The sequence below is a fragment of the Crocodylus siamensis genome, chromosome 3 (genome assembly GCF_052110815.1).
Source record: "Crocodylus siamensis isolate JL-2025a chromosome 3, ASM5211081v1, whole genome shotgun sequence".
NCBI lineage: Eukaryota > Metazoa > Chordata > Crocodylia > Crocodylidae > Crocodylus > Crocodylus siamensis.
The window spans coordinates 67,964,060-67,978,797 of NC_143397.1; the positions used below are offsets into that span (position 1 = coordinate 67,964,060).

At 41.2% G+C, this 14,738-nt stretch overlaps 1 protein-coding gene across 4 annotated transcripts in view; it reads left to right on the top strand.

Moving 5' to 3' along the window:
* The window catches only part of SNCAIP (synuclein alpha interacting protein), an 80,383-nt gene that overhangs the window by 21,466 nt on the left and 44,179 nt on the right, over positions 1 to 14,738 (top strand). For all 4 annotated transcript variants that reach the window (XM_090038453.1, XM_090038455.1, XM_090038454.1 and 1 more), the window contains 3 exons: positions 5,981 to 6,846; positions 8,703 to 8,882; positions 10,921 to 11,034. In XM_090038453.1, coding sequence (XP_089894579.1) covers positions 5,981 to 6,846; positions 8,703 to 8,882; positions 10,921 to 11,034 — 1,160 coding nt within the window. The remainder of the gene's footprint in view (positions 1 to 5,980; positions 6,847 to 8,702; positions 8,883 to 10,920; positions 11,035 to 14,738) is intronic.

A 14,738-nucleotide genomic window follows, 5' to 3' on the forward strand; every position in this document is an offset into this window, starting at 1 on the left:
CCAAAGAACAGTCATTTTCCACTGTCAGAAGTTAGTTCATTTCCGTGTCAAGAAGTATCGGTCCCAGAAGAAGCTGAAAATCTTACTTAAGCCTTTCACCAGCTGGGGAAAGAAAGTTGGAACCAACTCTTGACCAGAGTACCAGTGCCTCATTCTAGAAAGAAAATGCCTCATTCTAGAAATCCTTTATTTCCTTCTTCAAATATGCAATTGTCTAACCAACCCAGGCTGCTTACAGGTGTATGTTAGATCTGGCCAATTACTATCCATTGTCAAGCTTACTATTTCTGAGTTAGATCATAGAGATATTATCAGTGAGGAAGAATGATCTAAGATTAGGGCATTGTGACAGTTGTGCCTCCCTGGGGCCGCCTATTCGTGGCCCCGCAACACCGATCAAGGGCCAACCGCCCGCCTCCTCTCCTGCCATGCCTTGTTGTTATTTTGATTGATTGGAAGATCTTAACCAAACGGGAGGCTGCCTATTTTTGGTCTCAATGCCTTAGGCACTATCTGCAGCTCCTTTCCTCCCCTTATACTGCAGCCCAAGCCTCGCAGATGGTGCTGGTATGATCTGACTTGGGCCTTGTTATTATGTCTTGGCCCTTCGTTTGCTCTCGGGGCGCGTTGCTGCCCCTTCTCACTCTCGGGGCTTCCCGCTGCCCCCTAGCTCCAGGGCTTCCTGCTGCCCCCCCCCCCCCAGCTCCGGGCTGGGCCAATGCGCCCCCAAACAAAGCTGCACCCTCTCCGGCGCTAGGAGACCCCACGCTATCGTGGAGCTCCTATGAGGCCGCCTCCAACCCCTTATAGCCTCACCCAGTCCTCCGGTGAAACAGAAAACGCAAAATGCAAAGCCCCCGGGCTACAACATTAAAGCTAGACCGTTCTGGCCAAAACACAAATCTCTCCCTACCAGAGAGAGAGAGAGAGCGCATCGACCCCCAGCAGGAATCAGGGGATGTTCCGACCATCAGAGCTCTCCCCTTTGTTCTGGCTGAGTTCCTCCTCCCTCGGCTGCCAGAGGGGAACTGCCCTCCTGGCCTTCTGCCTGGGCTTAAGAAGGACTAAGCTCCACCCCTTCCTGGCTCTAGGTTTCCCTGGTTGCTAGGGCAACCAGCACCTGTGCAGTCCTGATGACTGACAGATGCGCTTCCCCCTTTCCGCCACTAGAGGTCTCTCCTGAGCCATTCCTGCTCTCAGTTGCAGGGCACCTGAGAGCTCTGCGACAGGCATGGTCCTGGGCTTCAGGAGAATTGGGCTACATTTCCTGTTCTGCCACAGACTTTCTGTCTAACTTTTGCAAGTCACTTAAGACCAGACTCTCAAAGGTATTTGCATGTAACTCCCATTGCCATCAATACTAACTAAAGTCTGTTAGAGTTAAGTGTCTAGATATCTTTGAGAAACTTATTCCCAGTTTTCATACACCTCCATTTCCCGTCTGTATTGCTTCCATTACATCATAGCTGCATTGTTAATGTATATACATTAAAGAACTGGAGGCACTTTGATACTGCAGTACTGAGATGGTGTCTGTACCTAGCAGTAGATATCCAAATACCTGCTACAAGCTTATTTGATTGATGCTAATATTCCAGACTCATCACAATCAGGATTCAGACGGAGCAGGATGTAAGACAAGCAGCATTTATTTGCACTAACAGATGATGATTAGATGTGGATAAATGGAGGGAAGTTATCTCTTCTCATCCTCCTGATCCATTCCGTAGAGATATTGTTTTCTTTCTGAGAGAAGTGGCCATAGACCATGGAAATGGACTGATACACTTTCTCCAAAGGGGGAAGCACTTAAAGCATAACAATAGGAAAGTATACTTCGCCCACTAAACCAGGGGTGGGCAAAATATAGTCTTCAGGCCTAATCTGGCCCACCAAACCATTCTATCCAACCCAGAGGGCCCCTAAAAATTCTAGAAAATTATTTTTTATCTGCCCCTGGCTGCCTGTCAAAGATGACAGGCAGCCAGCAGCAGTAGGACCCAGGGGGAGCCTGTGGCAGGACCCAGCAGCTGGGCAGCAAGACCAACCTGGCTGCATCCAGCCCCAACCTGAAGCCTCTGCAGCTTCTGACCACATGATCCTGGAGCTGTTCCCTGCCTCCCTCCATCTGAGTGGAAAGTAAAATAAGATCAGATGGAGGGATGGGGGGGAAAACGGCTGTGAACCACCCAGCACCTGGGTGGCCCATGGTGCTTGCTGGCTCAGCTGGAGCGAGAGCAGGAAGCAGTGGGCAGGGGGTGGAGGGAAGCAGCAGTGGGGAGGGTGGGGCATGGGAGCAGTGGGGGCTGCGGGGACTGGTGCGGGAAATGGTGAGCAAGTGTGCAGGAGGGAAAGCAGGGAAACAGTGGCAGCAGCTCTTAGGTGTGAAGCCAGTGCAAATGCCATGGGATTGGCAGGGATCCAGGGTGGGGTGGCAGGAGTGCGGGGCCTGACCACAGGGTCTGCCTGGCTGCATCGCATGAGGCTCGCATGCAGTCTGCAAGAGCCGTACACAATGCAGCCAGCAGCCTGGCGTGCATACGCATGCTCTCTCACACACCATACAGTAGGACTGCATTTTGAGCTATTATGCAGTCACCCCTAGATGCATTTTGTAAACACACAAATCAGTACAAAAATATTTTTAAATAAAATTAAAGTAAGTTATAGTAGATATAATTTTTTTGTATACGATTGGGGGGTGGGGGGGAGTTCTGGTTTCAGGATTGCAGCACCCTTCCTCCCAAAGGGAGTACTTCCAGGGCAGGACAAGGGACTTCTAGTAGGAAAAGTGAGGGGTTGGGGGCTGGACTTGCAGTCCCAATATGGTGACGAGGGGGCAGGGCAATTGTCAAGGGGTGGGTCTATCCATGCAGCCATTGACAGCTCTCTGAAACTCGGTAAGCATCCCTCCATCCAAAATAATTACCCAGCTCTACACTAAACCCTTCACCCACACAGTAATTATGACTCAATTATCTCTCCGATCCTGTTTAACATCAACATATAGCCAGTGAGTGAACTGGTAAAATGAGCACAGAAGTGCCAGCAATGCATAAATGGCACCCAGCTCTACTTATCTATTACAGTGTATAACAGTACCACTACCAGCTACATGGTTCACTGGATGGATAAGTGCAGTGATGAGAATCATTTTGATCCTAAAGCTTCAACCACCTTGATCCTAAATGAGCCATTGATAGTGCTAGTAAGCAGGAAAAGCACTTTGAGGAGTTTGCGGTCTCACTGAGTTGAAGATGCAACCCATGGTTGTTTGCTTGGGTTCATAGTTCAGAAGTGCTCCTGGATTCCCTACTGATAAGTTCCAGCTAGATAAACTTTGGTTACTGTAGTATTCAGGTGACTGTACAGTCAAAGAAGTTATTTTAAATTTGTCCTCCTTTTTGGATTGTCTTTCTAGCTATTATTGTGAAAGCATATGCTTTTAAGTGTTACAGGAATATCTTTCTGAATCTGCAGTTAGCTTTAAACAGCTCAAGGGACATCAAAAGAGATTATGCAACTACTTCACTACAAATTTATGTATATTTAGTATTTATGCATATTTACTGCTTTTGAGATCCAACTTATGGCCAGCAACTGCTTTTGAAACTTTGGCCCTAGCAGTTTAACTTTTATCTTAAATATCAGGGCAATGCTTTGCTTGTACAAGCATCACACATCATGACTGTCAGTGAAAAGGTTGTAAAAGATTTTTTCCATCCCTCTAGCGTGATGGCCATCTCTATAGCATCTAAGCACCTTAAGCCTGAATGGGTGAAAGTCAGTGAATGTAATGTTACAACACCTCAATGAACTGGTTAGGTATCGTTGTCTTTTTTTATAGTTGGTACTGAGATACAGGAAACGCACACATCTTATCCCAGGTTACATCAGGACTTTACACCAGACGTTGGGATAGAATCAGCTGTTCTGGATCCCAGTTCCCTGTCTTGGCCACCAGACCAGTAAATCAATTTGTATTCGTTTGACCCAAATTGTCTGTGGCCTCTGCACGACTTCTTAAATGTGGAGGGATGAGCAAGAGGCTTCTCCTGTGGAAGAGCTGTTAAAGGTTAATCATAAAAGTCACTGGAGAACACAGCCGCTACTTGTTACTTGAGCAAGCAGAATCAAACTTCTGAGGATGAGGGAAGAGTCTGAGTCATAGCACTGCTCCTGGTCTGTGGACTGAGGCTGGTATCAGGGGAGCCACACTGCACTAATCTAGTGGTTGATATAAAACATGTGCCTTCTGTGCACAGGAAGCAGCACCAAGAGAGATAATGCCTGTACAACCCCCTTAATGTTACATGCTGTAATCTAGCACTTTATTGTGTGCAGTGTAAGTCCATGGTCCTGTTCAAAGAAAAAACAAAAGTATATTCATGAGTTGGTAAAACATAAAGAGTTATTGTGTTTTTTGATGGGCAGTGTGTAGAAAGATGCGATCCTGCTTACCGACTGAACAAAGTAGAAGGAACAATGAGTTAGTGAAATGTGTCTGACTTTTACCATGGTTATGTTGAAGAAAAAGAGAAATAAATTACCATGTTTAAGAATGGTTTGTAAAAGTCAGACTTTCCTGACTCTTAACATGAATATTAACACTGTCCCATCAGTATTCTGTGTAGACTTGGATTTTGAAGATCAGAAAATGGAAAAAGATAGCTCAGGTCAGCCTGGAAACAGAATGGATCTAAGTATAAGGAAAGTGACGACAAACAAAAGGTTGATGTCTGTTCCTCTGTCTAGACCTCTCTGTTGAAAGCACTGTTTTCATAAGACTCAGACAGAATTCATTTCCATACAGAGTCCTTAATGGTTCCTGTCAGAACAAAACAGCTGGGAAACATATGGTATCCATTTCCCTGTATCACTTGGAAAAAATTTCACATGTAAATAAAACCAACATAAAAGTGTGGCCCTTTGAACTTAGAATTTTATACAATATATAAATAAATCAGTACAATGCGTTCTTTGTATTGACCCACTAAGTTATGTGTCTTTTTATTACTATTATTTTTATTATTTCCTGAGAAGTATAGTCTCAGGAGCTTCCAAAGATACCAAGGTAATATTCACACAGCCCCAAGTACTACAGCTTTAATAACCTTGCTGAAAAAGTATATAATTGCTTCTTAAGGAAGGTGTTTGGTACAAATTGTGTATGTGATCACAAATTAAATTCCACTGATATTACACACATGGTTAATGTGTAATAAATCTATTATGCTTATGTTTGTGCTGTTAAATTTTAGAATGTGTTAATTCTTGATAAAAGTGATCTGAAAAGGAAACCACATTGATGTGATTTATAAATATAAAGGAGACTCTTCATCAGGATATCAATGATTCTGGGAGTCAATAGATATTACAAAATCTAGCAGGGGAGCACAGGCTGTAGAGGAGAATGGGGCTGTGAAGTAATTGAATTATCCCTCCCACAAAGCACCAGAATGGCATAAACAAAAATATTCTCAGTTCTTCTGCAAACATTTTCCATAAAAATGGACACAATTCATCAATACATTTCTACTTGCAAAATAACAGTCCCCTGTGAACAAATTTCAAAACTGTCAACCCATCCTACTTTTATACACCCAGAAAAATACCCAACTGCTACAGGACAGTCCAGTGAAATAAAAAGAATAGAGCTTGTCTTGGAGCTGTCCTGAATGCCAGTAGGCTCAATTTTTGGTTTTTCTGATTACAAATAATTTTGTTCTTGGCATTGAAATGGTATGTATGTGGTATGTGGCATTTATAAGAAATGTATTTTCAATAATATTTGTGTCTTGTATTCCTGTAGCAGGAGTAAGATTAACCATAAATCTGCTTACATATAAATGCAGCATGTTTTCAGGTAAAGTGTATTCCCCATGTTTTGTCATGAGTACTGCACATTCTGAAGATACAGTATAATAAGCATTTATATATGATACTGATAGTTCTAAATTTTACTCCTTTGTTTCTGCAGTTTCCAGCACCAGCTGGAGCTGTGGCGTTTCAACTCTTATTGGAAATGCACAAAAACCGGGAGGAATTACAGATATGTGCAATAAGTTCAGACCAGTGAAGAGGGTTTCCCCACTGAAGCACCAGCCAGATTGCTCTGAAAACAATGAAAGTGATGACCAAAAGAACCAGAAGGGGGAGTATGAGAAAGGTAGTGATTCTCACTCTGCACCTCAGAACGATGATCAGTGCCCAGGAGATGGAGAGAACCTTAAAAGTAAAAGCGTTGAGGCCGGAGTTTTGCTTGGGGAGCTGGAGCACTACGACCTGGATATGGATGAAATTTTGGATGTGCCTTACATTAAATCAAATCAGCAACTCGCTGCTTTTACTAAGGTGGCACCAGAGAAAAAGATTTTGGGTGTATATTCAACACTGAATGGCCTTAGTGGCAAGACCAGCTCTGCAGGGAACGCTGAAAACTTGCCAGCCAGCACAACACAGTTTTGTGTTCTGTCCCCTGTGAAAAACTCTCAGTTGAGAAAAATGCAGCCCATTGTCCTTGATCAGCACAAGCATTTAAATGAAGAACTAGAGCTTTCCCAGCCTCTAGTTAAATGTAGTTCAGTCCACGAACCCGAGTCCCAAAGCAAGGGCTTCCTCAGCAGAACGTTTGCTGATCCCCAGGCTCATAAAACTGAGAAGACTATGCCAAACTGCCAGCTGAGGACTTTTCATCTGCAGACTGCAGTGACAGAAAATAAACTTGATGAACTGAACAGTAATATAAACTGGAACAGTGTAGGAGGCCCAGAAGAAAGGAGTGAAGATGTGAAAAAAAATAAAAGTATCCTAAACATTGTGAAAGAAGGGCAGATATCATTATTGGTAAGTGTCCTCTTTTTTGTAAAAGATGTAGAAAAGAACACTATACTGATAGTTTAAATCAGTCGGTTGACTTCATGTGTATCGTGCACAGCAAATCTGTGCACCCTTAATTAGAAATTGAGGGTACAAGTTTTCAGTTGAAAGCTGTGGAGTTTAAATCACATGTATAGCTAAACTAGCAATAACTTTAGGTAGTTACAGACAAAAATAAACTGAAATAATCTAAAATAAAGAGGCTTTCAATTGTAGAATCCACTTGTGCAATACATTTGAATCTGAATGGAGTTCTTTCAAAGTGTTTGCAGTTCATTTTGTTCTGTTAGTTGTCATTTACATCAGTTACTTCCCATGAGAACAGAGAGGCTTCTGTTGTATTCTAATTATTATGCAGAAGTGTTCATGTCAATTGGTTGCAACAGCATTCGCAGACAGGAGTTTACTCTAAAGCCTGACTGCCCTCTGTCCCATATGAAGTTTTTAGTTAGCTCCAGCTCTGTGAGCAGACACCATCAATACTCGTTTCCAAAGAAACAAGATCCAGGTTAACAACAGGATGCAAGGTGAGGAGACAACTCGCAAAGACTGTCAGAACAGTAGCATATGTGCACAAACTATTTTGTACTGATTTTTTTTTTTCAGGTTTAACATTTTAGAGTAAGCACAGTGTCATTTTAACACTAACCAAAACAGTTTTTAAAGACTAGAAATGGGCAGAGGAATCTGTCACAATACTAAAGGAGAAATAAAACCAAGTTATTCATCCAAAAATTAGAAATAAAGAAAACCAGTTTTTTGGGTATATTTTTAAAAAATCTAAGAGAAACAGACTCATCAAGTGCATGGATTAGCTAATATGCATAGTTACATGATTTTATCATGGTTACTCTTTTGTCATCTTTTTTTAATCTCTCTCCTGTTATTTCTTAAAGCCACTTGTTATATTTTGCTGTAAAAATAGATTTGGATGGGATTACATGTTACCATATGTCTGTGCAGTGTAGCACAATATTCGCAGGCGTTATTACAATGCAAGTTTTATTAATGGAATCAGTTCACAAATTAGCATAACATTCAGATGTCATGGAGCTGAATTACATTTTTCTTTGTATTTAACACAAACTGAACTCACTATGGACTAAGATAAATTTGGCCCTTGGCACATACATTTACTGGGGAAGCATCATGGACACTTTAAATTGATGTTTTCCTAGAGGTAGTAGCATAAAAGAAAAGGGACAAATCGTAAGACATGCAGTTAGACTAGAAAATAATATGCATGTTTTATTTTGTTTGACAAAATAATACCAAGAGACTGTGTCAAAAAACATGACCTTTCATAGTAATTGCATGAGACTGATATCAACAACATAACCACTATCTAGTCCTTTATCCTGGGTGCATCTACACGAGATACTTACTGCACGTTGGCTTAATAACAGTGCACAGTAGCATGCCACAGCAAAAACAGTGCTAATACCCTACTGCACAGTGTTGTTAGTCTAGTGCACTGTAAGCGTCGCTAAATAACCATGCACTGGCGCTACTGTACAGTAATTTTAGGTACTGCACATTTAACTAGTGCTTTATTAAGGAAGTAGTAAACTAAATGTGCAATATCTAAAGTGCATTAATGAATGTGTAGATGTGCCCCCTGTCTCTAATATAAGCCAGTCTCAGCTTGTTTACAGGAAAAGTATAAAATCCCTATTATGGACAAGTAGAACATGCAGGGATATTTCCTTGTGTTCTCACAAACTGTTTGCCTTGTATGTTGAACCATGAAGCTTACATTTCTAATTGCACATGTGATATACTGATTTTTCACCTTTTTCATACTCTTTTTTTCTTTTGCACAGCCACACCTGGCAGCAGACAATTTGGACAAAATTCATGATGAAAATAACAACAATCTGTTGCACATAGCAGCATCACAGGGACATGCTGAATGTTTGCAGCATCTCACTTCTTTGATGGGGGAAGACTGTTTGAATGAACGGAACAGTGAACAACTAACTCCAGCTGGGTTAGCAATAAAGGTAACTTGGTTTTAAAGCTCCATGATGGCTGTAAATAATATTTATATCAACAGGATGTTACTTTTCAAGACCTTTTCATTCAATTGGGTAAAAAATGGGCGTAGAAAAGATACTTCTAAAGTTGGCTGATATCACACAAGCAAATGAAAATATGGTACTGTTAAAGAATTAATTTGTCATAAACCATTGCTTGTTTTATAGGTGATTGTTGGTTGATACATTAGTCTAACTTTAAATCAGTTAAATTTCTGGGCATTAAAGAAAGACTGTTGAATTTTGTATTTATGCCATTTTCAGTTATTCGCATTAGAATTTCTGTGAGTAAAGGACTCCTTTATTCATCATAATGGTGTCTTGGTTTGTTTTTTTTACTAATACAAGTATATCATTAAAATGAGTGTGAGAGAGTGTTTTCAAAGTACTTTTTGCTTGGTTCTAAAACTTTTTTAAAGGTACCAGATCTGAACCTGACACTTCTTAGTCATCCAAAGCAGACTGGAGTATCAAACCTCACTTAACATTTACCTTCTAAATAGCGCAATATGCAACCCATCAGAAACTACAGAAAATAATGTCATGTGAGAATAAGTTAAAACTTCCAGGATATTCTGTTATATAGGAAAGCATGACTGTGCTGCACTAAAGTATAGTGGTGCAGAGGAAAGTTTACAATTGAACAATTTTTAGGGTCTTTAGTAAATATGGTTTAATGCAATCACTTTCAGTAGGTACCTCAGCAAGAAACTTGGGAATGGGAAATACTATACAAGAGTTTGTTTCCGTGGTTATTTTAATGTTCTTCATAGGAAAAGTCTCGTAATTGATACAGGCCTGGCAAGATCTGTACTGCGAAAAAAATCTTTGAGAATTCAAGAGATTAGCCTTTTTAGTGAACCAGTATCCCAATTATAGCATCAGAAAAGCATTGTATTTTAGCAAGTGTCATCTTTCAAATTAAGAGATGAACTTGATGTCCATGTGCCATTGGTAGTTAATTGGTTTTCCTAGTTTGCAGAATCCTAACTGCACTGATCTCTTTCTTCTTAGCAGTGGTGTCTTAATCCATTGCTTCAGTTATCGTAGGTGCCATAATAATACAAATACTCAACAAGAATAACCTACAGAGTATCCTTTAGCTATTTGACAACAAAGACATAAATACAAAAGGTCGAAAGGCCAGAGTCAACTGCTCCCAGGCACAGTGTCTACACCTGTGCCTGGGACTGCAACATTTTGAGCCAGGGCAGAGCAGCCTCAGGCTGATAGAAACCCTGGGGGGTCAGCCCAAGGCTCCAGGTGGTGGCACTGGGTGGCAGAGGGGCTGGCTGGGGCACAAAGATGGTAAGGTGCAGGACTAGGTAGCCCCTGCACTTTAGCACCCTTGCATCCCAGCTAGCCCCTGTCACCATCTACACGTAAATGTAAGTACTCCACTGTAAGATGGTACTGTTGGGGAGGATACCACCATATGACATAGTTAATTAATTTACTGCAACCTAATACCAGTGCACGTGTAGATGGTGGCAGTTTGCTGTGGAGCTAATTAATCTACTCTGCAGTAAAGGGCATGTGGAGATTCACCCACTATCTACTAAGTTTTGGGGAGTAGTGAGAGGAGTAACACAAGCAGCATTTTACATTCTGAAAAATGCACATTGTGCAATGTGCATGTAAGTATTGCTTCACTTACTCTTGAAAGGCAACCCCATATGAATTGCTCTTCAGTAACCATTCTATGTCAGGAACTCCCTATAGCTGATTTTAGGAGGGAAAGGCAGAACAGTTTGTTCATCTAAAACTGTAGGGTAAGTTTAAGTAGGGAGAACATTGCCAGTAGCCAAATTGTAATTGGTCCTGGGCACCAGGATACAAAAGCATATTATTGGCTGATGTAGAAACAACCTTGGAAAAAATCGGAATGATTTATGTGAAGTCACAATGTATAAGTGATTCTGATGGAATTTTTACTATTTAGTAGATAATGTTTTTGAATCTGAAGCAGCTGGATTTTTTTTAACTCTTCCTCTCCTCCATTTAGAACGGTCAGTTGGAGTGTGTACGGTGGATGGTGAGTGAAACGGAAGCTATTGCCGAATTGAGTTGCTCTAAAGATCACCCAAGCCTTATTCATTATGCAGGTTGTTATGGTCAGGTATGATTCCATTTTAAATCAGTGTTTTTAGTTTGTAAAAGAGGTTGATTTGAATGGTGACACAAGAATTCCATTTTGCAGTGTTCATAACAAACACGTTCTAATGGCATATATGTTCATTTTTTAAGTACAAGCTTTCTTTTTCACCCCGTGTCTAGCAGACCCCCACAAAAGTGCTTAATAATCAGGGTGGTTTAACCTTTATATTCCTCTGAATTTCTACTGTCAAGCTATAATTATTAGCTGCCAGTACAATTAGGTGTCACATTTGATTAGTGCTCCTTTCTTTCAATCTTGGAAACCTCTCATAAAAGAGATTAGTCATCTCTTCGTAGTCCCTGGGGGATTTCTTGGCCACATCCCCAAATCACTCAGCAGTCTGGGATAGTCTCCTTTTTTGGAGACAATAAGCCAGAATACTTCAGTAAAATGTGATAGTTTGGGAATTCAGTGCATTGGCAGTGATGTGGGGTGTAGGGAAACATGAACTGCATCTGTTTAAATCAAGCCAGTTTAATTGAGAATAACTTGTAAAAGTGTGTTGTAAATTCACCCTTACTGCACCTAAACTCCACATAAGTTGAGTAATAGGGAACCTCAGAGTACAACGTTTGAATGATCATGACAACTAAACCAAACAATATGAGTGAAGTTGTAACTGTAAGTTATGACAGTCCACTTTCCTCAAAATGACCCTGCAGTAAATCCATCCAAGAAACCCTTTATTAGTTCTACCAGAGTATTGACCCTGTGGGAAAGATAGTAGTCTTCTGGTTTCTTTGGAAGATGGACCACTGCCACCCCCTGCTTCCTTCAGTGCACATTAGAGACATGGAGCAGTCCACTGAAATTCTGGGCCGTGTGTAGACTAAATGAGGGGCAAGCATGCATGACTCTTTAAAGCGAGCTAAATGCTTTTGCACCACTTTAGCGGTGTTGGTGTTTACACACCTCAGCAGCATATTGCACATTAATTCCAGTCACTGTAGGAAATTTGGCAGTGTAACGTGCCTTACATGACTTGGGGTGCAGCAAACTAAAACTCCTCTGCAGAGTTTTAGTTTGCTGTCCCTACAGCTGTGGAGCAAAGCACCGGGCTCTGTGCAGCTCATTGGCTCTGCAGGCAGCCTGGCAGCAGTCTAGGAAAGCAGATTTCGCCCAAGAAAAGTAGTGAGCCAATCTCTTTCTTTTTTTTTTCCCCCATTGGAGCCTGCCTGAGCTGCCCAGGAGCCTGGCGCTTCCCTCTGCAACTGCGGTGCCCCCTGGGACTACCTGAGCCGGGTGCCTGTGGGCAGTGTTGCCACTGCCGCAGAGGGAGGCACCAGCCTCGCACCCCTCCCCCACCCAGCCCAGGAACCACTCCACTTGTGGGCAGCTCACCCTCCCCTCCCTGCCCGAGAGGCAGGTAAGTCAGCAAGGTGTGCGCACAACATAGGATTTAATTGGCCTTGAATTGAAGCAGTGTTTTTTAAAACCCACCGCTTCAGTTTAGGGCCCCTCTTTTGTCTACACGTGCCCCTGGATAACAGTAATGGGGAAGTCGCTCATCAGCCTTTGTTTCACTGTCTATAGTAGCGATCTCTATTACGGAAAAACCTTATTGTCAACATTATTTTTCCCCTTGGTTATTTTTGTGCTCTCTAAAAAAAAAAAAAAAAAAAATCAGTCACTCTAACAAAAAAATTAGTCCTCTAGAATGGGTAATGATAGGACAGCAGAATCAATACATAGTGGCTTTTATGACAAGGGGGTTTTTTTTAGCCATCTCTATTGGTGAGTATTAGGGCCCTGCCTGAAATGCTAACTGATACCAGCCAGTCTGGGGTGTGACTTCCTTTGGTGCTTTATTCTCACTTTTTGAATGTAAGGAACAAGGGTGGATGCTACAGGGAAAACCCAAGAAAAGAAGTGTAATATGAATTTACATTAGTAGCAGTGTTCAAATCACATTAAACATGAAACTCTTAAGTAGGGTAGCATTAGACTAAGTATGTAGGGCAGTATTATTAGAATCCAATTGATTTTCACAGAGCTGCTGATTTATACTAGTAGAGGATCTGCTACATTGTCTTAGGCTCTATTCAGAGCAGAGTAGAAGCTTGCACCGATTTATAGTGACCAGCCCCAGTCAACCAAGCTTAAACCTAGAAAAAGTAATAAAAAAATATTGCCAAACCTCTGCAGTCATCTGAATGCCAAGTACATTTCACATGAAATACATTTTTTAAAAAAAGGATCTAATTCCATAAGCATCTTGCAAACTGGAAAGAATGTTGAGACAGAAAAGAAACCAGACATTTTCTATAAAGATCGTAGCCAACCCTGGTAAGGGAGAAAAAAGTTGAAAAATTCTAATGCACAGTTAGCTATCCAAGAAACTTTAATTTATTCAACAATTATGGATTCAAAAGATAACCTGTGTAAATGCTGGCCTTGGCAGAATTACAAGGGTAATATTTTTGCAAGGGAGAACTGTCATTGAATAGTTTTCTAATGGATTCGGAACATTCATTATTTCTTCCAGGACAAGGCATACGTACCATTTTGTTTCTTTAGTAAATAGTGCTTATAACGAGCAGTGCAAGGATTAGGCCATTTGTGTCAAAGCCTCTGTGTCACCCTTACAGGATTCTAAGGCATTAAATAGATTGCATCCTATGCTGTCATCCCAAAGTCTACCCTTAGAAAACCCAATATCCCTCTTAAACCAATACAGGGTAAGATAGCCAAATTAGTCAATGAGAGTAATGGGTCCGGTTACAGATGCAGTCTGAAAGCTCCACAGTGTTAATCTTTTGTTTTTATTCCAATTAATAATTAAAAATGCCCTTTGCTCATCCATCCAGCTATCCATTCTATTCAAGAAGTTAGCTGTCCAGAACAAAAATCTGCAATATCACTGAAGGATGCTTTAGCGTCATTTTAAAATACCAGTTTAGGGCACTTCTTAAATTTCTTGTATTGGTTTTTCTTTTAAACTAGCCCCACAGTTCTATATGGGTAGGTTAACCTTAGATGTTTCAAGATGAGAATAACAAGCCTTGAGATCATCAAACATAATTGATAACTGATCGATACCTACAATATATAATTGATGTGTATCAAACATTAATCATTTTACTTTATTTGGTTCTTATAGATTTTCTTTGAATTTAATTTAGCTGAAGAATGTGCCTGTTTACAAGAATCTTCATTTTCCAAAGGCACTAAGGCCCATGAGTACCTGTCTTAGATTTTACCTTCCACTCACCCCAGAAATATGCATCAGGTACAGAAGAACACTCAACCTAGGGGAGATGCATAGCTCTTGCGTTGTTTCAGTGGGAAGCCCTTGCCCTCACAGAAGCTAATCTTGCTCGACCTAGTGAAGGCGGTCTCCATTATCTCATTGAGTACTTCAGCACGTACTTTGGTGTGTCCATCATGTCAGGTTCCAGCTGGTTAAGAGGGGAGATGGCTTATTTAGATCCAGTTCCTTAAAGGGCTTGTGTCCATCTGAAAGAAATCAACACTGATGTTAATATAAACAATAACACTGATGTTAGTATAAACAAATGCAGGGAAGGATCCACCTCTGGCATGATTTCATAGATTTTCATAAACATTAGGGCTGGAAGGGACCTTGAAAATCATCAAGTCCAGCCCCTGCCCCAGGGGAGGAAGTCAGCTAGGGTCAAAGGATCCCAGCAAGATAAGTATCCAAA